Below are 26,670 nucleotides of genomic sequence, written 5' to 3' on the forward strand. Positions count from 1 at the left end.
GAAATATGCTGCCTAACATACTACTTCAACTAGGAAAGCACTTCGCTCAAATGCTGCAAGGATCTTTTATAGACATACTGAAGAACTTGAATAAGAAATTTCAGCTGGAAGCTTTATCCATGCCTGTAGTGCAAAGTATGTACCCACTAGCTCTGTAGATATAGATAGGTAAGAAGCTGAAAAATCATCCTGAGTTTAGTAGTGCTTCCAGATTGACAATTAATCATCTTCAGCACTGTGTTTAACCTAGGAGCATTCCCTCACTATTACAATTAAACGTGGTTCTCTAAAACAGAAGAGAACTGGATGCTAGACCAGCAACACAAAAAAAAAAGGCATATGAAGTGGCAAGGAGTTAGAGAAGTATTAAGTAAAGGAATTCTTGAAGATAAACATGCTCAGGCAATGCTCAGTGCATGGTAAGAGTATTCCCAATCAGTAAGTTGCAAGCTAAACATGCTGTGTACACATGCAAATATTGCATGGTGACTACTACCCTGTATCGTTGAGTTACCCTACTGCTACTCAGCACAGAGTTAATTACAATTTAAATCTTATTTTGCAAGAATAAACACATTTTATTGCACATATCTGCTGTCCTATGGGCAAACTGATACAGCTGACCTAAACATTTTAAGTAGTCCTACTATGGTTTGATTTAATCAATTATCATTTAATTGTTATTAATTCTCCTAACAGCTAGTTGAAGAGCTTTCAAAGAGAAGAGATCACCATCATACTCCCTTCTTCTAGCTATCCTACTGCTTTCTTTTTTCTTTTGAAAGGACACTCATTTGTAGTACACCTCTACTTGTACCATCCAACTTAATACTGTAAAAGCAGCCATTTTAAATGCATAATTAAGAACTTCTTTTATACTCTTACACTAATATTTATTAGTCTTATGCCCACTATATACCATCTTACACTACGTAACATCAAGAAGTTTAATCTCCAGTGATGATACAGTGAGGTCCTGAAAGCTTTTCTTATTCCATGGTCAAAGGAGGCTTTCTTTCTTGCCTGAGATCATTTCTTTCTTTGAGCTCTGAGACAGTAACTCAGCCAGAGATGGGAAATCCCTGGGACAACTCAAAATTCTTTCTGAAAAGCACAATATTCATTCAGGAAAACGAAACCAGTTGCACCAGCCAATGCTTCAAATCAAGGCACCCTGAGCAGAGACCAGCAAGGCTTTTACACTGGTGCAGCAGCTGAAAGCCTCAGCCATAGTTCCTGTGTAATAGATACTGCACAAGCAACCAAAAAACAAAGCAGCATTTAGACCAAGAACAGCAAAGAAACCATACCCTCCCCTTCATATCAGCTGACGAAAGAGAAATTTAAGCATGCAGCCACTCTAATGTCTGCTTTATAAGAAGAAAAAAAAACAGTGATTTCAGCAAAGAGTATCTCAACATGTTAGAGAAGCCCCTTCCCCTGCACTTAATCAATGGGAGTACTGAGCACAAATGTTTATTGTGGAGATCTTTATAGCAGCTTCAAGTGTTAAATTCTTTAGCAATCTTCAACGACATTCACTGAAGTCTATGCAAATCTTATTGTAGATCAATAAAAGCAATACACTACCTCTGCTGCTATATCCTGGGCATCTTTACCCAACAAAATTCTTCACATGGGCAACACTCATCTGTTCTACATGATTTTTTGTCAGTTTCTTCTGATTCTCTGAGCTCCAGAGAAAAGTAAATGCAACCCACCTCTAAAAAACATACTCCACTTTCTTGTTAAACTACTAGTATATCAGAACAGCAATAGCAACATGCTGCACCAACATTTAGGGAAAATGGCTGTCATTTCTTAAGTCAGAATACACAGTAGCACAAAATTCATTGCTTTCTGCATTCTAACATGGCGCAAGAACAAAATGACAGGTCTTCTTAGGTCCTTCTCAGCAAATATTCATTTTCCCTTCATGTATAACAGAGAAATTAGTTTGGTGTATCTGGTCTCAAACTCTGATGCTTGGGTAGACCTAGATACAGAACCAGTAACCATAACTATAGATGAGAGCCATTTTTTAAAATCAGTCATTTTGCAAAAGAAGACTTCTTCAAGTAAAGATTCCCCATCAACTCCCTTGATGCTATCTTCCAAAGGAGCACAGAATAATTTCTAGGACATTTTACTAGTGATCAACTAACCTATTCCTCTTAAGGTATCTTCAGGATGTTTATTTGATACAAGAGGAGTCAAACAAGGATCAATCATTGTCAACACTGCTGTGCACGGTTTACTCTGCTTTGCAGGTGACAGTTAACCTTCTCCTGCATTAGTCCAAGAGCTGCAGAGATTTGCAAGAGAGAAATACTGTATTTTAAACTGCCGTGAACTGAACCAGGGAGAGCCCAAACCACTTTACATGCAGCTGTGATCTTAACCTGGGAGGGGCTCATCTTAGATGTTATTTAGGGCCTTCAGAATTATCAGAGACTTATATAAACACATATATACATACAACCACACCCACACTCCTGTACTGGAAAAAATCAGTCCTGTGTTTTAGTAGAAACAGCATCATGTAGAAAAGCTTTAAACATGAGTGATTTGTTAGCAGCTGCTTGCACAACATAAGGAGAGATTTTAAGTCATTTTAGGGTATAATAGTCATTTATCAAGACTAAGGCTTTCACATATGCAGAACTGTTAAAGACAACTGGAGACTGCTGTCAAGAGTTTCATGGGAGTTCAGAGATATGCCAGATATGTCTGACATCTGTAGGAAGATAAGGATCCCTGCAGAAATCTCTCAATCAGCAGGACATAGAAAAAACTATACAAGACACCCACCATTTCTAGAATTGAAGTACAAAAACCACGCAGCACTAAAGAACAGTTTTAGCAAGCTGGGGAGACTGGGCTTAGGAGCTCTGAGCCATACTCAAATATCCAAGGAGGTACAGGTCGTACTCTGCAAGAACTGCCTTATGCTTGCATACCCTTGCTTGTCAAATCATCAACCAACCAGGCTAAAAATCCAGAAGCAGCTGACAATGCTACGCAGACAGAGGAAAATGGCGCAAGAGCGAGCAAAACCAGGAGATCATGACAGAAGAGAGAAGGAAGAACATGACAAGCATGTGGCTACCAGACATACCACTGAGATATCAAATTGGCCCAGAACAGGAACAGAACAAGCTGTGTCATGATCCGGTGGAGGAACCAAAAAAGGGAGAGGACCAACACGAGCCTCTACATATCTTCAGTCCTTGAGTTCTGCAGACAGTATGTCACAAGGTCACTGAATTGTGATACTTGTGAGCCAGCAAAATTGGAGAAACAGAAGCCTGCCTCCCATGGCCTCCCTCCCCCTAAAAGAAGGTCAAATTGTTCCCCAGCTTGCTAAATTAATTTTTGCTGACAGATACACACTCCTCCTTCCAGACACAGACAGCACAAATCCTTGCCTAAATTTCTTCCCCTCAAAATTTGCATAGAACAGCAGTAACTCCCACATGTAGATAAAACACGCTAAAACACATTACAGCCCACTCTCAAGTCCTGCATGCTGGCATACAAAACCCACACACTCTGCCCACACAGGCTAGCCCTAAGCAGCTGGCTCACCTCACTCTGCTTAACAATGGATTACTTGGGAAATAATGAGGCCCAGCTGACTAAGCAAGGCTCTTCACTCTTGCCTCAGCAATCTAGAACACTATAGCTCTTGATGTCAAACTCCAGCCTCACAGATGACCATACAAAGATTTGGAGGTCAGTCTAGGACAAAGAAAAACTGTTTTCACATCGGTGCTTTTTCAACAGAGAACTGGCTTAGGTGAATCGAAAGTAGAGAAGAGTGAACAGGTTAAATGGCTGCTCATGAAGTACACTTTTTTCCTCACACAGATTGTTGTGGTGCAGCATTTGCATTCATGGGCTTGCCAGAAGATACAATCCTAACAAGTGGAATTTGAAACATTTATTGTGTTGAGAGGACTGTGACAATGCAAATACTGTAGGTTAGTGAACATCGTGCCATTAAACTGGCCTACTTTGCAATTTTCTCAGTAAGGCTGCGAAGCACCTCATTCCAGCTCCTGTTTCCCTTGCAAGTCAACAACAACCTGAGAGGCAAGGCAGCACCTTTAGGAAAGCAGACTTCACATTCCAACTCAGAGGACTATGCAAAGCCTCCTGGAAAGGAACAGGTCAATAACATCATATGCAAAACCAAGAGTGCCACTGCCTTATGAAATAGAGAAATACAGCCCAGCTACATAGAGAAAAGTTGTCCAGGCTACTTCACTCCACCCTTCTGCTCTTGATACTGGTCAGGAATTCATGCTGTGCTTCAAAAGTTGTAAGTCTGGTGACAGCTGAACCAAAGTGGTACTGGCTTCTAGATCAAATTTTGACCAGTTTTGGGGGGAACATCGTGCACAGTGGGAGTGGAGAAAGAGACAGGGAAACTCTTAACCAATGGTGGACAGACAGCCAGTGGAATACATGTATGTTGCTGCAGAAAGCAGCTGAGTATAAAAACAAAGATTTAGAGAGACACTATACATACAGATAACAAATTTATGAAATGATTACAGATGAAGTACTAGATACAGCCTTAAGAAAAGGGTGTTAGGGGGCTCAATGCTGTCCAGCAGATATGAAGAGTTAATATGACAAACCATTCCATATTTGCTACTGCAAAGCTGCCACATCTTCTAACTGCTAGATGCTCTCCTCACTTGCATGGAACATATAAGCTTCGATAGACCGTATATTGCAAAAATAACCATTACATACGATAAAATAATATTTAGCTCAGTACTGAGCTTTGTTCAGATCTTTCTCCAACAGCAGACAAGAACTGAAGGACTGCAATGGGTCAGGAAAGAAGTCTCAGGGAGCCAGAAAAAGCTTCAGCAGGAGAAGACGGCAGCAGCTTCCAGCAATTGCTCATGGTCAAAGATAAGGGCTGCCCAAGCTTGGCTACTTCAAGCCATTTACAGCATTATTCCACTAAATAAAACAGGGTTATGGCAATCCTGTCTTTCGTCTTACTTACACACTCACCACTCTTGTCTTCAACCCTCTTCTCAATAGCACAACCTAGAAAAAGGTTATTCCTTCACTTCTGGGCTCCATCCACTTTACACCTTTCCAATTACACCTGACAGTGACAGCAATTTCTTTTTCATATTTACAGCTTACAATTCCTACCTTTCTCTCACATAACTATGCTCTTACTAAACTAGCCTCCCTGAAATACTAACAGTGTACTGTGTAAGTGATGCCTTATACTTAACACCTTGCCTTGTATCTGGTGAGATGTATATAGTAATGAAAGTTTTGACTGGTTACCTGGCAAATAGTTAACAACAGGTAGAGGTAATTTGTTTTAGAGTTGCTCAGCATGCCACAGTAGGTAAATAAATAACTTCTGATGTTCTCCCAAACTCTGCAACTTATCCATGTGGTAACTAGGTCTCCTTGCAACATCTCTTGCTTTGAGCATTCTCAGTGCTAAGAACAACTGAACTGAGGTCTCAAACAAAAGTACTGACTGTGACCCACATAAAGTCACAGCCAATACACTGTACAGTTCTAAAAATAGTCTTACCTGAGGTTTAGTTTCTTCCTCGTCCTTATAATAAAAGAGCTGGTCCCCACGCAGCACAAACCACCGCTGCTGCCAGTTCTTCATAATGCTCCTCTGTTTCTTCAGCCAGCCACACTTCAGCACACGTTCTTGAGGGTTGGGAGAGGAAGGTCTGGAGGGAGGCCCAATCTGTTCACCCATCACCAAACTCTTTGATCGGGCTGAAAAAACAATTACAGAGAAAGTAAAATAATGAAATAAGGATGAGAACAAACCAAGAGAACAGACCACTACTTGCACTCTCCTTCTTTCAGCAGGAATTTGCTTTTAAGGGTGTACATTCAAGTTAGTGACAGCAAAACAAGTCAAACATCAACCTTTTGGTACTGCTCACTGCAACAATCTTATAGGCAGCACAGTACCTCCACTGCTCCTACTCCGTCTTCCTTCATGGCAAGTCATTACTTGCCCCCAGCTGTACATGGGAACAACAATGTTGCTCTATCCAAAAGAAGAGGATGTGCAGATATAGTGAGGAGAGTACAGAAAAGAGAACAGGAGATACTAAAATGAAATATTCTTACTGCCACTGAGTTGGTTGGTCAGTGACACCAGCTGCCACAGGAGGAAACAAACGCACACTGATAAAGTCAGAACTGAGAATGACTCAAAAATGGAATAGGCACATAGAGGTAACATAGCTATACAGTATGATTCAAGTCACCTGAGCCTTTTGAGCTTTCCAACTTTGAAGCAGAAAAAACACAATGGAAATTTTAAAAAGGGACAAATCTACTAGTCTGGAGTAGCAGATAATTAGATATTGCATGTAAGAAGTGAGCCCTCTAGCATAGAGAGGTTACATGATCTCATAGGTCTTTTCCATTTCTACTTCCTTTGAATTTATTAAGTATCTTATAAAAAAAAGTTATTTACTATCTGAGGTCATTTCCCTTCATTAGAGCAAGTCTGCTCACCTCTCCTGTAACCACCCCACAGGAGGTCACCCTGTCCTCTGACAGCTTTCCAGTTTTATAGGAAGAGGGCATCACTTCTTTTTTTAAAGTGTAAAACTCAGTGGGAAACCTTGTCTGACATGCAGATTTTTTCCATTTCTCTAAGTTCCTAGGGTGAGTTCCACTACAATAAAATTTGTCTCATGCCTCAATCAAGAAAGCTATAGGTTGAACCCTACTGTAAGAAGTTTGTTTTCAGCTGGACTCTAAAAATTAATTAAAATGTTGAAATGATGTAAGACATGTTGATAGAGAGTTACAGCTTTTTCAGAGTTATCTTTCCCTTATTTTTGGCTAAAATAATTTGCTGAATTTAAGCTGAACTCACATAAAGCATTAGTTCCACATTAGTGAGATCTACCAGCAAACTTTGTATTTGCTCAAGTAACCCAGTACTCCCCAAACACTTATTTTTACATATATATATTTATATATATGTAAAATATATAGCTCTGACGTATCTGGGCGTATTCTTATTAAGTTTACTCACTATAGTCTTAGCTCTGACAGGACTTTTCATTCTAGCAAAGTATGTAAGGAATCGCTTGCCTTCCACGAACCTAACTGAAATCTTCATGCCTTCATACATCCCTTTCTGGCAACACAGTGCCCTCTAGCAGATGATTACAGAAGTACCACGTACAACTTTGCCTGCTACCCCCCATCACTCTCAAGAAAGAGAGGATCCCATTTCGTGCATGTGCAGTAAAAAGCAGACTTCACATTTAAATCTCTACTACAGAGGTATATAAGGACTTAGTTGAAGGAACGGCCTTTTCCTCATCCCAGGCCATGTTTTACAGCAAGGACCAAGCTGTTATCTGTGACAGTCTCCGGTTCCTTTCCACATTCATGTTACAACATACCTTATTACAAATATCCCAATAATTTGCTCTTCCAAATGGAACTATGTTTCTTGGAAGAGGTCTTAGAAATTAACCTAATTAGTCTAATACCACCAAAATCTATACTTCAGGAAGCACTTCAGTCACCTCCACACTACAGCACCTCAGCATCTTCCATATCAAGTGTGTGATTCCCAGTAGTTTCCAAATTCCCTGTCTGCATACAGTTATATAAACCCTCTCCTACTCTCCCACTCCTACCCAACACAAATCAGATTTATTAGATTTAACTGGAAACAAACTACCTTTATTATAGCATCTATATTGACAGAGACCTCACAGAAGACATCACCTAGCATTGGCATAACCCAAAGTGAGCCTTCCTTCACACATCCTTTGGGTTTACTTGCACAGCCCTGACCAGTAACAATTTATTATAGGGAAGAGTTGAGGCTTTCGTGATCAGACACTAGAGGATGTATATCCTCATACTTTTATTTTAAGCAGCACCACACGTTAGTCAATTGCTATGGCTGTTAATTCTTCATGCTGTCTTAGCTTTTCATTTCCTTAGAGCTTCTAGTCGTGACTGTAATAGTTTATTTCATTATGGAGATAGTTAGCAACCTCATCTGTAAGTCAACAACACAGACCAGACAGAAATTTTTAGGAGGAGGAATTATTTATGGCTATTAACAGCATTGACGTTTATATTGCATGCTTCAAGGAATAAAATAATTGCATAGAGAGGTCAGAAGAAAGTTTTCAGATGAGTACAGCCTGTCTTTAAAGGAGCTGGTATCTCATAGTATTGGATCAAATACCTACTTTGATAATCCGATTCAGTACATCAAGCCCCTTGTTCTTAATGGTAGATATATATATTCTTAGTGCTTATCTATTTAACAGAATTATGGAATCAGCAAAGCATAAGGAAGAAAACAAATCAATAAATGAGGCATACAACAACTCAGCAAATACTTTACACACTCTATAGAGTTCTAATCCAGTAATGCCTTTTCAATAACTCCAAACAGTTTGGTTTTGCTCTCCACATTTTCATGAATTGATTATTGACTCAGAAACACAGAAAAGCACTAAACAGAAATCAATGTAGAAAGGATTCAAGCTCCCCCTGGAAGAAAGGTTTAAGATTCACTTGCACAAAGCAACAGTGCTGAAATGCCAGCTACAGGACATACCCACTCAGAAGCAGGAAAAATGACAATTACAACCCAGCAAGTTTATTACAGACCATATAGACCCACATCCTTGATACCAACAACAGTGAGCCAAGCCTCTTTTAGGAACCATTAGATGGCAGGAATCATTAAATGGCAAGAAGCAGAATTGCAGACCTTACAAATACTCCTGCAGCTGGAAGCGATGTTCCGTATGGATATTCTCATGGCTAGATGAAGGTGGGAGTAGGCACTGCGAATAAAGACAGTGAGGTGACCAACAACGACTGCTGTACTAACTACCTGGGATACACCAAATAAGCTCTTCAAAACCCCCACATTTGACTGCCATGCCTTTACTATTAAACGCAAAGATTATTCCAAGGAGTGGACAGACCAACTCAGATGGAGCCATGCTGCCATTCCTTACAGAAATGGGAATCCCTATCTAGACAGGGCCAAGCTGGGATGCAAAGTTACTCTTCAGTTCTCCCTCTTCGCCCCATTACCAGAATATCAGACATCTACAAGAGTCCTCTGCCACTCAGACCTTCCTCTGAGCAATACACATGACCACTTTCTCATCACCTTGATTGTCTATCTTAAGCATGCACGTCAACACAGATAAGTTCCTCTGCTACACTTCTTCCTTTCTCTGTCCACACCGTTCCCCTTTTCTGAGCACAGTCCTGACTGAAAACATTTGACAGTTTCTTCTTTCCTTCCCCTGCTCAGACCACTACAGATTTGAACAGTCATTGAGAACCTAGCTAAATCAGGGACATTGAATTGCATTGACTTGATTAATTTCAATATCAATTAAAGTTGTGGTCTTTTGAAATTTCATAAGCAATTAAACTAAATCAATACAGTCATTAAACAGAGTCTGGCTGACAAATTGTCCTTCAGTGAAGGCACTTCGTTCTAATGTTCCTTCAACTAATGACATAGTGACACCAGCTATTATTTCTGATAGTATTTAAAACACTAGCCATAAAAGAAAGAGATCTTAAATACTATAAGCAATATTCTCAGTTTTTACTTAATTCAAACAGTGTCAAAAAAAGCTACAACAACACAAGAGATACATTTCTTTTCACCAAGTTGTAGGAAAAAAATATTTGCTTCAGATTTGTTTTGTCTGTAGTACACATCTGTATTTGTGTTTGCATTTGATTGCTGAGATACCACTGCCAGCAAGCACAAATGAAACCAAGACACTTCCTCAACAACCTGAGAATTTATCATCTTGAAACACAGTGAAGACATTAAGGGAACAATGTTTGAAATCACAGAATCGTCTAGGTGATCAGTGATAAAATGTATTTAGACAACTAGAAGGATATCAGTTTAAAGAAACTGGCAATGGCTTTTTGTTCTCTGAAGCCAAATAGAGTAGCAGTCTGCACTGAATCAAGAGGTTGCTGCACAGCCAAGTGCTTGCTCACATTTTGTGACCTGGAAGACACATACTACGTTTAGGAGTACTGCCATAACAGCAGGTTGTGCTCCATTAGTTTCAGTGAATGAAGTTACACCTCTCTATTCAGAACATTATACAGAATATTCCAGGATTATACAGACCAAGACAATGTGCTGCATTCTACCACCCTTCCTTGGTTCCTTGTGAAGCACTAATGCAAGCTCACACCAAAGTAAGACTTCAGAAAAAATGTACTAAAGCTGTACCAGGGTGCCTGGCAAACTAGCAGGTCCCTGAATAAAGCAAGTCCTGCCCAAGCGTGCAAGCTGCAGAACAGAAAGACTGCAGACAGAGTCCAACAGGGGCCTGGCGAGCAGACCCAGACACAAGGGCTCAGAGATCAACCAGAACAAGAGGCAGCCTGAAGAATGACTGCATATAAGCCAGCACACTTGAGCTGGAGGATTTAGAACTGTATTGCAACTACTTGGGACTGCATCATCTCTCCAAACATGTCTGGGCAGGACCGGTGCATGGTTTTGCAACTGAAAAACTCAAATAAAATACAAAAGTCTGGAGATGCTGCTTCCACAGCTGTACCGGGGAATATTTCACAGTCCAGACTTGGTTTGTTTTTTAAGCTATACCAGCTGTAAAGATACAATGAAGAAACTCACTGCTGAGCAGCCTAGCTCCTTCACTGATAACATGTGCACATGCCAAAAAGTTCTGAAGCATTAGATTGCATACATTCTACATACCAGCATGTTTTAAGGGTAATCATGCTGACAGTACCTGGCAAAACAGAAGGCAAGATCTCCTGCTAGCTAGCAGGTTAGTACACCCACACAACACTGCTGTTCTATAAGTACTCCTTCAGGTACTGAAAACTATTTAACACTGCCATGCCCTGAGCTCAGGCTTCTTCCAAGGTTTACTAGCCTAGGCAAAGCAGCACTCAAAGCTGCCTATAGCCTTCCTAGAGTCAGAGCAGGCTTAGATCTTCGCACCCATCTTCAATAAGCATGCAGCATTTCCTTTTAGAATACGTGGAACAACTCTTCTCCCTGTTCTACAGTATTTACATAACACCATCAGAAACCAAGAAGGCAAGACACTGGTTTGAGGGCTGCTGCTTTCTGAGTGGTATAAAGGAATTAATCTTGGTCTTCTGTGTAGTTCAACACAACAGCAATGGCTTTTCACCACTTTACAAATGGTACAGTCAGCTCTGTATAAGGCATGCTCTAAATCAGAAAAGTTATTTTATACTCCAGTGACCTGTGCAATATGATCAGGAGAATTGCTTATACTCATCAGTTACTTTGCACAAGTAGGCAGCTAGTGCACCTAAATGAGACATTGGGGCGATCAGGCTGAACAAAGGTAGCAATCAGTTTGAATCTTTTCTATCTTTTAGAGTGACCCAAATGGTCGTGGCTTCAGTGAAATATGCTAACATTATTTTGGCTAGATCTAAGTAGAAAGTACACCACACTGGGAGCAGATACATGTGGTGGAACAGATTGTGTCCTCCATGACCCACACAATACTTATGTCAGAGATTTTCTTTAAGTCCATTATTATTTTCTTTAAGTCCAAACAAAATCATTCTTTGATTCTACATTAGGGAGAAATAATCAGATCTGCTTCAAAAGCATGCTGTTAATCCAAACCAAAATGGATATTTACATGTATGTAAACATCCCTAACTACTCCAAATGAAGACACTAGACAGGATCTGCCTACTGACCCAGTAGGTTGGACTAAGGACAGAGACACATGCAGTAGAACAATAAATAATGAATCTTTTGGACATTATAGTAACAGACTATTAATATAATGGCTCTTCACTGAAGGCTTACTTTAAGCCTTAGCTGTTGCACCCATCCATTCTCATCTTAGTTCTACTGCTTACAGTGTATCTGAAGTAACAGCACTGCCCTGTCTGTACAAGGCAAATGAAAATGTGTATCAAATAGGTAAGCGAAGCCCCTGCAAAGAAAAGCCTGTGAAAGGACAAGGAGTAAAGACAACATTCACTTAGCACCCTAACTACTGCCCTTTTAACCCTCAACACAGGATACAACGTGGGGTCTGTAATGGTTGTTTTATTTTCAGTACCAGCTAGTTTGCTACTGATCATGCAGCAGCAGCATGTGTTAGCTTCTCTGTAAGAAAATGCACAGAATACATCACAGCCCAACCATTCAATTTTGCCTTTCATCACTCTTACAACCTTTTTTTCACTAACACTGGCCTCCTATCCCAATTAGTAATAGGATGAAGTAGTTTTGCATAGCTTGCTGCACATCATATTTTAAGCAAGCCATTCAGCATTGCCTTGTGTGTATGTTCCTCGGCTTGGAGAAGGCTAGGTAATACTCTGTTCTTCAGACAAGGCTAGAGAGCTACAAGCTCCTGCCATTAATTGAACAGTAGTCACAGAGAAGAGAAAGATATGATTAGCAAGAAGACACAAAGATAGGTAAATGCCATAAGCAGTAGCTCAGAATCCTAAATTCAACATATTATGTCCTTTGTTGTTGTAAAAATCTGTTACAGACCACACCATTGGACAGCCCAAGTACAGAAACCTGTTTACTGCAAAGGTCTGCATTTTCAGGTCTGCACCATGCACTGACAGTTCCCAACTGGAACCACTGCAGCAGACTGTTCAGAGGACAAAGCAGCACTTCGTTTGTATCCATTTGCCACTTAGTTCACATCCATTTGCTGAGTCAGCTTAAAGCATGCCTTCACCACCAAAGCACACACGATGGGCTACAGAACCATAGCAAAGCCAAGCACCACTCTCCGCTCCCACTGAACCTTGGCAGCATCTCTTGAAAGCTGTCCATCATCTCCATCTGGTTAGTTAGAACTGCCTACCTGACAAGCACTGCTCAACTCACACCCTGCTGCTGGCAAAGCTCTGCAATTCCTTGGGCAACCACGCTGAGCTACAGCTCACCACTGCCAGAAGAGGGAAGTCTTACTCCCTTCTCCCTACACCCACACCACTCTTTCCTTCTGATCCACCCAGCCTTATGTTCCCACACTTCACTGACAAGCTCAGACCTTTTTATAAGAATAGTTACTCTCTGGAATGCCAGGAAGTCATCTCAGATTTCTTTTCCCGTGCTATTTTAGCGAGTCAAATCAGGTCACAGAAAGACGACTGAATAAATAGCTTGTGCCCCCTCCACAATCAGTAAAGACCTCTTGTAATCTTCCCAGTGGGTATGGATTTAAGACTTCATTTTAAATAGTGTTCCTAGACATGGTGGACCGAGGGACAAACAAAAAATGCTGGCCACAATCACATTCATGTTGGAGCAGGGACTGTACTAAACTTGTACAGCACCAAACACTGTGGGATCCTGGTCAAAGCTGCAGCTCTTCAGCACTACAGATACAGCACATAGGTCTGCTGCATCATAATAATTCAAGTTAGTCATATACTCTGCATTCACTAATGCACTTATAACAAATATTAATACCCGTGACATGCCAAGTACTTGGTCCATATTCTTCAGATACTGCAGCGGATGCCAGCATCACTGGTATCTTATACTAACCGGAGACATTAGTCTGCCACACTCCATAGAATACCACTTCCCCAAATTATTGTGAAATGAAAATGGTAACCAGGAGTAGAGAAAACTTCGTCAAGGCCTTTTGTCAATAACACTGAAGTGATAATGTCAGCCAGCTGCTTTCAGGAATAAAACCTCCCCATATTCAGCAATACCTCATTTCTCTTATACAAAGATCACCACAGGTATTCATTCCTACACTACTCTTAGGGTATTACACCAACAGCTCAATGTTGATTTTAACATTTGTTATGTCTGTTTTCCATGTGCAAACAGCACCTGTCCCCTTCTCTGTAAAACAGGTCCCTCAGTGACAGGGTTATTTATTTGGGAGACAGAGCTAGAAGAAATCCAGGAATTCTTACTCCTACATGTCTCATAATCTGAACACAAGTACACAAATTATTTGGCTGTTTGTAACAAGATGTCATGAGTTAATACCATATGGAGGGGTTCTCCTAACTTGGAGGTCTGCACAAGGTTAAGCATTAGACTGTGAAACTCCCTGCCTACAGTCCTCCCAGAGCTCATGACTGATCCAATCCTTTCCCCTGCAGTGTAACCACCTCACCTTAGAACAAGTGTATACAGCTTCCTCATCACTTCATAGAATATCCCAAGTTGGAAGGGACTCAGAAGGATCATCGAGTCCAATTTAACACCACACACCATAGTTTTGGGTGTAGTTTTTGTTTGTTAACTTCAAGGAGTTCACAAATAACATGAACTTAAAAGCATAATGTGCTTTTAATTACATGCATTAAGAGGAAAGATACTCCAAGCAACTTTTTTAAACGCCAGAGAACACCTAGTATCTCCCCTATTAAGCTATTCATAAAGACAAATTTACTCTTTTTTGGGCATGAGACACACACAGAGAAGCTCTGTTGAAGGCAAACACGCTAGAAGGACTGTCAGCAGCAGCCTCCCTCCCCCATGCTAGTTTCAAATACCTTGAACACATGCAGGCCTGGGCATGGATCCTTTCCTTTCCTCTTCCAGCTCACCAGATGGCTCACGCTGCACCCTCATCAAGGGGTTCCCCCCCGCCATCATGGTGTGGGAGGGCCTTCATCATTGCCTCAAACTACCTCTGCCTATTATGCAGGGAGCTGGAGAAAACACATCAAGCTGTTTGTACTGCTGTGCTTGCCTATTAACTACCAGCAATGTAAAAGGAAACCAACAAGGAAAAATAACGTAATTCTGGTAGTAGCCTTGCAATGAAAAGGAATGCATTTATACAGGCTCCAGAAGGAGCAGGTGACTGACCTCCCAGGAGTGAGGTGCCAGCATCTGTAGTGCTACCACTGTGCTCTTCGCCAGCCTGTGCTTGCTCAGCAGGTGTTTTACGGCTAAATTAGAAAGCCTATGGCTTTTTCATTTTTAAATATTTAATTTCCCCCCACACGCCGTTTATCTCCCTGGCAGCCCAGCCGCCCTTCAAGCAGTGTTACTGCTCCTTCCTAAGGCCTCAACCGTTGCCCAGGAGGCGAGGCCGTAGCTCGTTATTTCAAATTCAAATGGCGTGCGCCCAGTAACGGCCGCTTGCCTGCAAAGTTTCAGGGCTTGCTCTACAGAAGGTGATCTCCTGCCTGAGCCTTCAAGCCAGGCCAGAACACTGCTATTGCCAAAAGCTTCACCTAGCTCAGCATACACCACGAAGCCCATGTGGAAAGAAAGAGGCATCTCCACAGGGATAGCGAGGCTCACCCCTCTGAACAGCCCAGGTCCTTCTGCCATGGATCATACCACCGAGTAGCAGCAGGAGTTGAACCTCCCTCTCTGGAGTTGTGCCCCAGTTATCAGTTTCTCAGACCACAGGAGACTGACCACTACCAACAGGACAGGAATAATCCCCTACCTCTTTCACCTCCCTAGTGCCAGACACAGCACGCAGAGACACCCACACTCTTATTTATCCACCCCAAGCTTCCCCATCCGGTTTGGGGCTATTCTTTCCTCCTGCCTTCAGGGCACCTATAAGAAACTAGCCCAGCAGCACACCAGGCTCCAACCCCAATACCTCCCTCAACAGCCCACAGCATTTTCTAGGATTTTAAGCTCAACTCAGCAGCTTTACCTCACATTTCTCCAAAGCAAGGAGATGAGGATGAAACTCACACCACAAACAGGGCTTGCCCCACAGTGCCTCAGAAGCTCCTCACACAAGTTCACAAACCACAAGCCATAAACCAAATTGGTTTTACTAGCATTTCACTCTAGCCTTTTACCCACATACCTTTCTAGAACACGGCTCCTAAAATTGCCTCTTCTGTCTCAAAGAAACCCTCTTTCAAAGAAGGGATATAGTGAGCCTCCTCCTTGCAGCTGGGCTCCCCCAGTGTAATGTTGTCCCTGCCATGCCAGCTGCAGCTAGTGACTCTGATTGCTCCACACCATGGGGGCTGGTGTGCTCCCACCTGTGTTGGTGGGCTCTCAGGGGCTCGAAATTTCTGGAGGAGTTCACAGCTCCAGGGCTATTGACTTTGGTTGCAAGAGTACAAGGCTGGGTGTTATTGTTTGCCTGGTAAGATGGAGGTGCCAAGGTGCAGGCCACCCACATGCTTTGGAATAGCTGTGTGCAACATCAGCCCCTCAAACCAGAGCTGCAGCATCGGGGCTGCAGAGCCCTCAGAGTTCCTCTCCACAGAGCTAAGAGGCTGCAGGTGCAAAGCTGTGGTTTGTGAAGGGGACCAGGTGTCTGTGAGAGTTCCCCTTTTCTGCCTCACACTAGCCAGAGAAACAAGCTTTTCATACAGCATGATTTTGAAGATGCCCCCAGTTTGCCCTGTATGCCTGAGGAAAATAGCAATGTGACAATTAACTGCTGTGCATAGGGCAGGAGGAATGCCTTCTGTAGAGGACTCAGAAAAAAGCCAGAGGGTTGATCCCTCAGTAACCAGAGAAGCCAGATTGCACTTGAGACTGTTTGGCTGCCTCTGGGACATTATGAACTCTATTTACTTCACAGTTCCTAATGTCTTCTCTCTTCCATATCCCCCTTTTTTTCCCCCATAAACTAATTTTCACACTTTTTCTTCTCCTTTGTGTTGAAATCTCATTTAATCGCTATTTTTTGTTCCCTTGTTAGGCCTCATCTCAGCTTTTCCTGTTGCAGACAGTCTTGCTATAGGCACCTGCTACTGGGCCTGTGTGGTTGATTCTTAGATGCGGCCCAGCCCCTGGGACCTGAACAGTGTCAATGGTACTGAAAAATTAACTGGCTTAGCCAAATATGACTCTGAATAAGCAGCATCTTCTAACAGAGTCAGAGGTCACCTTCACTGGTATAAAAATGCCCTATTCATTTTCCAGAGATGTTGCACATCAAAGTTCATTCCTAAGCCTGGCAAACTCAGGCTAGATGAGACCTTCTGAAAGCCATGACTGGTTGATAGCTTTCTCCTGTCGTTAAGGCTTCTTGAAGAAGTGATTAATAGCAATTTCATTTAGACAGGAAATCTTTAAAGGGATGACCCCAATCACTCCATATTTCTGGTACAGAAATAAGTTACTACTAGCAAACCCCACAATTTCATACCAGTACATTCATCCTATTGTCCTCCACCTGCTCAAGAACTAAGGTTGCAGGGTTGCATTCAGATATCTAAGCCCTTAGCTGGTGAGTTCTTACAGTCAGATGTGTTCTGATGACACAGAATGACCAGTTAAAAGCTGTTGAACAAGGAGGAAGGATAATTCAGTATTCTTTCACACTACACTAAACATCAGGAAACTTGTTTCAAGTCCTAGCTTTGCCTTGGAGTTTTCCCTAATCCACAGAATGTAAATGTTAACTGTGAAACGTAGCATATGCAAAGGCAAATCCATTATGAATTGTGAAGTTCTATGAAATGGTAGTGAAGTGTTGGCCTCAAGTAATGGATTGAAATAAAATTATCAGTTCTGAATAGGTGTGTTGTGACTGACAATTTTGGAGATGTCTACATTAGTAAATGGTGCAGATCCTTAGGAGTGCATTTGTTAGACAGTTAATGGCATGTAACTAATATCCTTACCACATATGAATTTTAAGGGGCTCTGTTTTGCACCAGTACTATTTTGGTCCTATACAGGATCAACCCCAACAACACAATACATTCCTATATCCCTTAACTTTCTGGCTAACTTGAACATGTGTGTGCATTTACAAGATCATCAATGTGTTTTTTGCATGGTCATTTGGGCATTTTCTTTCAGAACATATATTTCTGTTGAGTATTTTATGAGAGTTTTCTCTGGGTACACAGATAATGGTTATCTTTCCTCTATCCTGCCTCCAATTTTATTTGAGCTTATAGGAGTCAACTATATTTTGACGTGTCTTTTCTCCTTTCAAGTCTGTCTGGATTTAGCCAACCAGATCACAAATTGTTAGGATGGAGACTGAACAATCGTGTATCCTTAGTGCCGTAAGAAATCAGTTTAAGTATAGTGTATCTGTGCTCCAGAAATCAAAGAAACAGCACTTTCATTAAAAATACAATGACACCATTGCAAAAGCACTGAATATTAAAGCATAGCTGTCCTCACTGCAAGCACATGAAGCTTACATTGTACATGTGCACACTCCCAGAGGGGTATAATAATACTTTACCCTCTAAAGTTCCTCCTGCCAAGATTACTATACATCATTCTTAGAAATGTTTTAAGTATGCTAAAGCCCACTTTTCATTAAAATCGAATTATGATGAGTTTCAGAAAAGAAAAAAAAAAAAAAAAAAAAAAAAACAAGAAAGAGGGGAATAATAAGAGGGGAATAATGCAATTTTACGACAGGCATGTTGAAGGATACCTGAGGAAAAAACAGCCTGCCTGCAGCAGGCTAGCTAGCTAAAATGTTTCCCATCATCTTTTCCAGTCTCTAACTTTTAATTAAACAGTAAAAAAAAAAAAAAAAAGTAATTCTTATGACTGTGAATAAAATTTTCAACATACTGTAACATATGCGTGAATGTGCAGCCAAACAGAAATAATAAATCAGAGAAGTGCAGACAATTCCGTAATGTCAGACACCCACTAGTACAAAGTCCTAGTAAGAAGAGAAGGTTACATGTAGTTCTTCATGCCTATATAACTGAGACAGACTGTGCTGAAGACAGGAATATGGTAAAGAATCTATCATGTCAGCAGTTCTTTTGCGATAGAGAGCAATACCTTCATAACACTTATTAAAAAACAAATGTGCAAATTTGTAGCCAGTCCAGCTTCTATTGCCAAGCACATTTAAAAGCAACTGGTCAGATACAGTCTTAGAATTTCTGAGAAAAACAGCAAATGTTTTGCTTCATTTTTTCATACCTTAAGAGCAATGAAACAAAAATGCATTCCTTGAGACTGAAGGATGGAGTCTGAAAACTGCTTTCCCTGCTCTCCATACTTAAAGTTCTCTTGCCTCCACTTTGGAAGACAGCATTTTTATGCCCCATCACAGTAAGTGACAGGAAAGAATGTGAGAATAGGAGATGTTTTCCATTGCAGTCACTTATTTCAGAATTCTGGAGTCCGCCAACTTCTGTACATAAAACACTGTAGATGAAAAAATAATGTAAAATCCATTCAAGCCTAACCAGGATGAATGATTTTCCAGAAGGCCCATTTAGGCACATTAAGATTTCCAGTCTGTGAGATTTTACACCTTACTAGGCATTATGAAAACAATGTACCTCTTAAATGAATGTGTCTGAGTTACAGATGCGAGCTTGCTGATGAAATGGCAAGGACTACATTACACTGACAGTTACCTCTGGTAAGGCCAGTTATCTTTGTTCTCTACCTTACCTATCATGGATATTGAGAGCTACACCCCAGATGTCAGACTCAACACTCTGGAAAGCCTTAATGTCTTTAAACCCAGGACCTATGTGAACAGATGCAGGGAGCCTGAAGCAAAGAGCAGCACATACAGACAAGGTAGCTTGAGTAATTCAACCACAATAAATCTACAGTAAATACAAGAACATCTCTGGGTTCCACTTTATTACTGCCTCCCATCACACTCCAGTGAACCCAGAGTCTGTAGCCAGAGCATTCTTTTTGATCCCTTCTCATCTGCTCAGAGAAGTCACGCTGCCAACAACTAAGTCCTCAGTAGCAGAGCTAACAGCCTGCCCTGAAGTCAACAAAGCTCATGCAGCAGCTTGTGGATTTCCAGACCTTGTTGATACTCACCATCAGCTAAAGATTTGTGCAGCCCTTCTCAATACGTTGCTTGCTCACCTTTTACTATCTGAACCTTCATTAACAACCCCAGCAGAGAGGTCAGGGAGCATGAACAACCATTTTATATTCACTTCAGTCTTGCAAGGTGGGATGCTTACCTTCAAAGAAACATTCAGCCATCTTCAGCACTGCCTGTTTGCAGCTCCTATGAATGACAGCTACAGAAGAGGCTTGCAGTATTAGGCCCTGCCTAATATTTTGCCAAGGCATTACAAAAGTAGGAAAATTCCTTACGTTTCAAAAGGCATCAAGACAGCTCTTTCCGTGAGCTCTAAATTCACTCAGAAATAAACCTACTACTGCACAGTTAATAAACCAAACTCAGATCAAACCCTGAGAGAATGACATATATTGCTATAAATTGAAATTGAGTCACAGAAGTACACTACAGTTTGTCTTCTGAGCATCAGTAACCCACAGGGATCTAGGATATGCCTCATAACTACACTTCAATATATATTTATCTTCTAGATGAAAAAAGTGGTAGTACAGCATATAGTTGTGAAAGCCTGTTTCCTTCCTCTGCCACAGATTTCCTGTACCACTCTAGTCACATCAATTAGCTTGTGTCTCATCAGGGCTACAATAACCCACAGGAATGCTGGATAATAAATGTATTAAAACACTTAAATAAGATCAGGCACCCCTTAGAAGGGGAATGGCAAAGAGGCAGCATCTACAAAAGATGTGCTGAACTTCTACAAAATTGTGCAAGTAAATTATAAGTACCTATGAATTAGCATGGATGAGATTGCATATATACAACCCAAATAGCAGAAAGCTTCTTTCTTTTTTTTTTTTTTTTTTTTTTTTTTTTTTCCCTAAGATACTGCTACTTAATAGACTGTTGGTATTTTAAGGACTGTTCAGAGCAAAACACTGCTTTTAGATAGATATGTATGACCCGAAGCGACATTTAGCTGGTATTATCTGTCTCAGAATCACAGCAGTTAGAATCAGTGACGCTTTTTTATTTTATAACGCTGGCATGGCAGAGGAAAAACCTAATCTTTACGTACACTTCTGTGTCTGCTTTTGCTCCTAAATGACATTAATCTGTTTCTGTTTCTGATGGGCGGGAAGATATTCTCCCGAGACTGCCATTAGGCTGTGAATGGCAATGATGCTCAACAAATGCCATGTCAAGCGAGGAGCTGGAGCAGCAGCAGGAGATCACCCAACGCAGCCCCTGCCACAGCATCTCCTCCAGGCGAGCCGTGCCCAGCCCTTGCCGATCGCTTTACGAGCAGGGCTGCAGGACTGCTCTAAGCAGCTGTTGCAGACCCAGAGCAGGTTTTCCTCCCTTCCTTCCTTTGTCCTCGCCAGCAGCTCCCACCAAGTGACTTTCCCCAGCGCCTGCATCCCGGCCCGGAGGGGCAGCGCGCTCCAGCAGCCCGCTGCTGCGAGGTGCCGCAGGTGAGCCTGCCACACCTGCCGCCAGCAGGAATTTCGGCATGACAAGCGCAGCATTAGCAACCCCCACAGGGGTGCAGAGACTCCACCGAGTCCCAGGTCGGAATCCAGCGCTTCAATTCCCCCCGGCACCGCAGACCACCGCGGGTCCAGCCCCCTCCCTCCCACCCACCGCTTATTGCCCGGAGCCTCTGCCGCCGCCGCTCCCTCCCCTCGCCCTCCCGGGGAAGTTTCCCGGTGTGGCCCGGCGCCCCCCGAGGACTCACCTCGCCGGGCCTGCCGGATCCGGGGGCTCAGCATGCTCCTTCCCTGCCGGCAGCCTCGCCTCGCCTCGCCTCAGCGGGCGGCCCCGGGCCCGGCCGCCGCCCTCCGCCACCTCACTCAGCTCCCAGCTCTGGCTCGGGGGCGACGCTTCACGTGGGGCTAAATAAACCGTCATGCATTATTTATCCGGCCTCGAATTAATTCCCGTCCGAACTCAGCGCTGAGTGCCTCAGTAATTACTGCCGATAAATCACTAGCACGCAGACACGAGGGCTGGACCCGGCTCCTTCTGCTAATTGGCCGTGCATCGGTGTTATTAATATGCCTCTTCCAGGGAGCAGCGTGGATCCCGCATCCCCCCTCAGCATCTTCCTCCTGTCGCGTTCGACAGACGCTTCAACTCGCCAAGGACAGAGAGCTGAATCTCTCCCAGCTCGAGCTGGGGGGAAAAAAGGACACAAAGCACACACCGAGGAGCTTGTGCATCTGCTAAGGTTGTGCACTGAAGAAAACACAAAGTGTGCTGGGCCACAGGGCAGTGGCATGCAGGGAGCACCCAGGGGCTGCAGCCCTTCTGGGAAGGGAATCCAGCGAGCACCAGGGAGATGGGAGAAATGACAATGGTTACTGCAGCGCAGAACAACAGCTCTTCTCTGCACTGACTGTCTGGCGGGATGAGCACAGGGGAATGCCAGCACTCCATCCTAGCACCAGTCATTTCTATTTGCACTCCTTGCTAAGCTCTCCTTCGCCCCATCCTGGGAAGGAGCAAGTCAGCAGTGGGGAGAGTAAAGGACAGTTGACAAAATAGTTAGGTACTAGCAATTAGTATCTATAAACTACAAATAGTTGGATGAAAATCAAATCCAATTGACACATTCTGCCCCTGCTCGTAGGGCTCAAGGGCTGCTCATAGCATGAGCCCTTTCCTCACCATCCCTATCTCTTGCCTAGCAGGTCCTTTTGCAACACAGTAAAGTAGGTAAACATCTCCCTGGCAAAGTGCATGCTCTGCAGCATCACCCTGCAGGTTTACATTGCTGAGTTGCATTGACAACAAGCACCTGAGATTGACCGCTTCTTTCTTTGCCAAGAAGATGCATCATATTTTGGATCTTGAACACTGGCCATGAAGTTGTATCTCCAGCAGTGGAAGAGGCTCTCTGGCCCTCCACAGAAATTATACTTAGTGTGCAAGGCTGGAACAATGGCAAAGATGCTTTGGACCTTTACCTGCTTTAGCTGCCCATAGAATCAGCTGCTTAGAAGTGATCATAAATCTGTTGAGCTCACGATGGCTGCCTCAGATTTACGCACCTGTAAATGAGGCTGGAAGTGGGATCTGTTTTGAATATGCAGGCTCCTGCAGTTATCTTCCCACTAATTATCTATATTAGCTGGGCTTCAGCATGGTGAGAAGCAGCTAACTGGTGATCCTTTGGCCAACATGCTTAGCAAATACCCTGACACCAGCAGGGGTAACCAGCAATAGCAAGAGCTGAGGGAAGTTAGGCTTCCGACTTCCTATCCAGTGCCTGGATTAAAAAGTCATTCTTCCTAACAGTCCAGGAGACCTCTTTCTCTCTTGATATTTTCAGCTTTTCTTGTCCAATTTGATGCTGTTTAGATTGCATCATTTTGCACTTTGAGCAGGAAATCAAAAGGTGTGTACGGTAACACATAACAAGAAATAAAGTTAACTGAACTTCTAACCTCACAGGAAACTGGTGACACTTCTTCCTGCTAAGTCACTTATCATGAGAGCTTGATTTCATCTCTGGGGAAGGATATTATATATAAATAATTGATTATCATGTTCATGGGTGAAATGAAAACACTCAAATAAATAACAGCCATGTTCAACCCTAGATACTAGCTTTGAAGTCTTTTTGGTTAATTGAAAACAAAGTACTTAGTGTAAACAGAAGCATTCCATTTGATCCTGTTTGAAATGTTTTGCTTTGACATCAAGATTATCAGCCCTTCTTAAAGCAATTTTCAAATCAAACAATTTAAATATTTTTTTAGAAGTCAAAAAATTCCTATTTTTTCCACAGATCAATCATAAGAAATTCATATCTGAGTCTCCCAGATGTACTTTTATGGGAAAATAAACTGTCAGGGGAAAAAACAACAACAACAACAACAAAAACTATTAAAAATTGCCAGCTAGGAGAGAAAAAAAATCATCTCAGCACTGAAGGCTGCAGTGCTTTGCTCCGACGATTTAAAGTACTTCCTGAAAGAAAAACTGAGAATAGGTCCAACAGAAAGGTAACCTAGCAAGTGTCATGGGTGAACCAGAGCCTATGGGAATGTTTAACCACTGAAGACTGTATACCAACCTACCTACACTGAGCAGGATAGCTGGGGCAAGAGATCTCAATGGTTTGTACCTTAAGTCGCTCACAAGTTTCAGAGCCTCTTTCCATCCTACAGGCAGTTTCTTGGGATGCGTGTCCCTAGGCTGCACCACCTCCACTGAACCACACCTCAAAGGACCCCTGCCCTTGAAGTATGGCTGGGGATGTCCTGGCTCTGCCTCAAGTGCTGCTTCATCTGCAACCCAGGTCACCTCTTCACCTGTGCCTGCCCCACACCACGGCCAGATGTTCCTTCCACATACGTACCTGACAATATGACTTCTTAACAAATATACATACACCCTTCTATATAAAAAGCAACTCTGTAGAAGGCCATGCAGTAGGGGGAAAAAATAAACTTAAGTAACAGCTGATGTGGCTTATTCTCTCTGTATTAAGCTGTTTCATTGCTAAATGGAAACTGAGAAAAATGGAAATACAGCTTTATGACATAAGCTCCCCCCTCCTATTTGGTGTGGGTATCTTTGAATAGAGTTTAAGAATATCCTGATCAGAGAATTTGAACAGAGATACCAGAAAATGCACCTGTGTGGTCTCCCCAGCTTAAGGATACCTAAAGTCACATGCTGAACCTCAGTGTAAATCTTTGTACTAGTAGTTCTAAACAACATACATCTGTTGCTTCAGAAAGTCCCTAGCAGTCTGGGGCTTATCCTGTTCTAGAGCTAGGTCAAAGATGAGCCAGTTCCCCAGGCTTCTTAAAAAGATCAGTGAAGCTCTGTGGTTGTAGACAATAAGACCACTGTGACTGATCTGAGGCAAGAGGGTCCTTCCTGATGGCTTGAGATAACATTTATGTGTGTACCTATTACTGGAAATCACTGGTCTAGATACAGACTTTCTGTGTGTCACAGAGCAGTAACCATCTACAGGGTGAGAAAATAGGAATTGGCTGACTAACCAAGGACTAGAGAACTGTTATTATCTGCTTCTTGTGTGAATCTAAAAATAAATGCGTTCCTTAATTATCTGTCACCTCTTTGGAATGTGGAAAAAACATTCTGTATGTCACAAGTGTTTACCATTGATTGTTAAGCACATAATGATAGCAAATGGTATGGCCTAAGGGTTAGAAAACTTGAGTAGAGTGTGGAGGTGAAGCCTACAGAATTAATGCTGACTCATTTCCCTTGGTCACACGAAAGACACTGAGCCCCAGGCCCTATCCACCTCCATGCAGTGTTTTGAGACCTGGGATTGGCAAACATTATCTAAATCCAGTGGATGATAATGTTAGTAAGTTATTGCAGTGGGGACACTCATAGAAGATATGATTCATCTGCTGGCGCCAGGGCTGATGGCTAGAGGCTATGAAACATGTTGGGTACTTGCGACGGAAGAGTGCGTGGGCCAGTGAAGTTGCTGAATCTGTGTGGGGGGCATTGAATGGATCTCTATTTCCCCAGGCTGCATGTGCAGCATGCTGTCACCCACCAATTACTGCATGGCATATCCTTCTTTCCTCCTCCTCATCTTCTGCTACCATATGCAGGCCAAGGACTTGTTGTAACTAGCTGATTGATACATTCTCTTTACTCATCAGCAAGATGGGTCTGGATTAAAGCCCAAGATCTAATCACCCTGGACTTTGGCACCATTGAAAACCAGATCCAGTTTGTTTAGATTGCAACTTCATTTGGTTAGAATTTGTTCTCTTACTGTATAAAATGAAGTTGATGGAAAAGGATCCAAAGAAGAAAGGACTTTGGTATGCATTTTCAGATCAATAATTGCAGCAGCATTGCCTTTGCAAGACAAGCTGGAATAAATATGTGTATAGGGACTGTGGAAATTCTCTTGCTAAAAAAGATTGAGCAGTAAATAGGTATCGTTTGAAGTATCTAATGACCAGAAGAAACTTCAATTTGATATGACCTTTGCTTCCAGGCTAAGCGATCAAAACCTCTTGAGGATGCTGCCATCTGGTTTTCCAGGTGAAAAGCATTGCCAGTCTTTCAGCTGTCAGTAATCAGCATTTTTATTGGCACTCTTAGAAGACACAGCAAGAAATATGTGGACCTTTAAAAATGACCTCTAGTGCTAGGTAAGTGGATAATGCATGATGGAGGATGCTGTGTTGATGCTCTAGATCTGCTCTGGAAACAACTGAAAGCTTGAAGGGTATTTTTGTGGTGGTGGTGGGGGGGAAAAAGTCAACAGTTCAGAAAAAACTTCAGAGATTATCTGTAACTAAAACATAAATGGAGCAATTTCTTTAGGTTTAGGTTATTTTATTTACTTATTTATTTATTTTAAGTAAGCCTAATGGCATCTTGGGTCTCCCAGAGGTAATATTTTTCAGATGAGGCAGTGAATGTGCCAAACACTTCTAGGCTACTAAGAGAGGGCAGAATTATGATCTTACAGAAAAACAATCAGAAACATGGAATAAAGTGGAAACTATAAACAAGAATAACTTTGAATGTTTTGCAGAGTGAAGCTAGGCAATTTTTGGGTATCTTTAACGATCTTTTGCAGTCAGTGTTCCTTTCTATCTAGTCTCATTCCACAAGTAGGTCAAGAACATTCATCTTTCATTTCAGGCTGTATGAGCTTCTCCAGAGAGCAGCAGCTACAGCCTGAGAGAAGGCTGTAATACAGCTGTCATAAACCTGAGTATGGGAAGAAACTAAACAAGCAGCCATAATGCTGATGGCCAAAGATGGCTTCAATTTTTCCTCTTTCTGTGGTGATGAACATGCTGAATGCTTATATCCCTACAAGACCTCTTCTGCTACTGTAGAGAATACCTGAAAACCA

General features: G+C 42.2%; 2 protein-coding genes across 15 annotated transcripts in view; one reads left to right on the top strand and one right to left on the bottom strand.

Annotated features, from left to right (window-relative positions):
- ARHGAP22 (Rho GTPase activating protein 22) overlaps positions 1–21,901 on the bottom strand; it is a 147,153-nt gene extending 125,252 nt beyond the window's left edge. For 3 of the 11 annotated variants that reach the window (XR_011098175.1, XR_011098174.1, XM_068687829.1), the window contains exons 1-2: positions 14,578–14,767; positions 5,582–5,781 (exon numbers count right to left, since the gene is read on the bottom strand). Coding sequence is in view for 9 of the 11 variants with exons in the window: in XM_068687829.1 (XP_068543930.1) it covers positions 5,582–5,781; positions 14,578–14,680 (303 nt within the window). In the remaining 2 variants the exon portion in view is untranslated. Of the gene's footprint in view, positions 1–5,581; positions 5,782–8,779; positions 8,801–14,577; positions 14,768–14,896; positions 15,039–15,337; positions 15,552–15,707; positions 15,847–15,866; positions 16,003–21,528 lie in introns of those variants that run through there. The other 8 variants (XM_068687830.1, XM_068687831.1, XM_068687833.1 and 5 more) reach the window with 8 other exon arrangements.
- A 4,059-nt stretch (positions 21,902–25,960) lies between these two features.
- Positions 25,961–26,670, top strand: part of WDFY4 (WDFY family member 4) — a 145,843-nt gene continuing 145,133 nt past the window's right edge. For 3 of the 4 annotated variants that reach the window (XR_011098173.1, XM_068687824.1, XM_068687825.1), the window contains exon 1: positions 25,961–26,031. The gene's annotated coding sequence lies outside the window, so the exon portion shown is untranslated. The remainder of the gene's footprint in view (positions 26,032–26,670) is intronic. The other variant, XM_068687821.1, reaches the window with a different exon arrangement.

This window comes from Anas acuta, chromosome 7 (assembly GCF_963932015.1).
Source record: "Anas acuta chromosome 7, bAnaAcu1.1, whole genome shotgun sequence".
Classification (NCBI taxonomy): domain Eukaryota; kingdom Metazoa; phylum Chordata; class Aves; order Anseriformes; family Anatidae; genus Anas; species Anas acuta.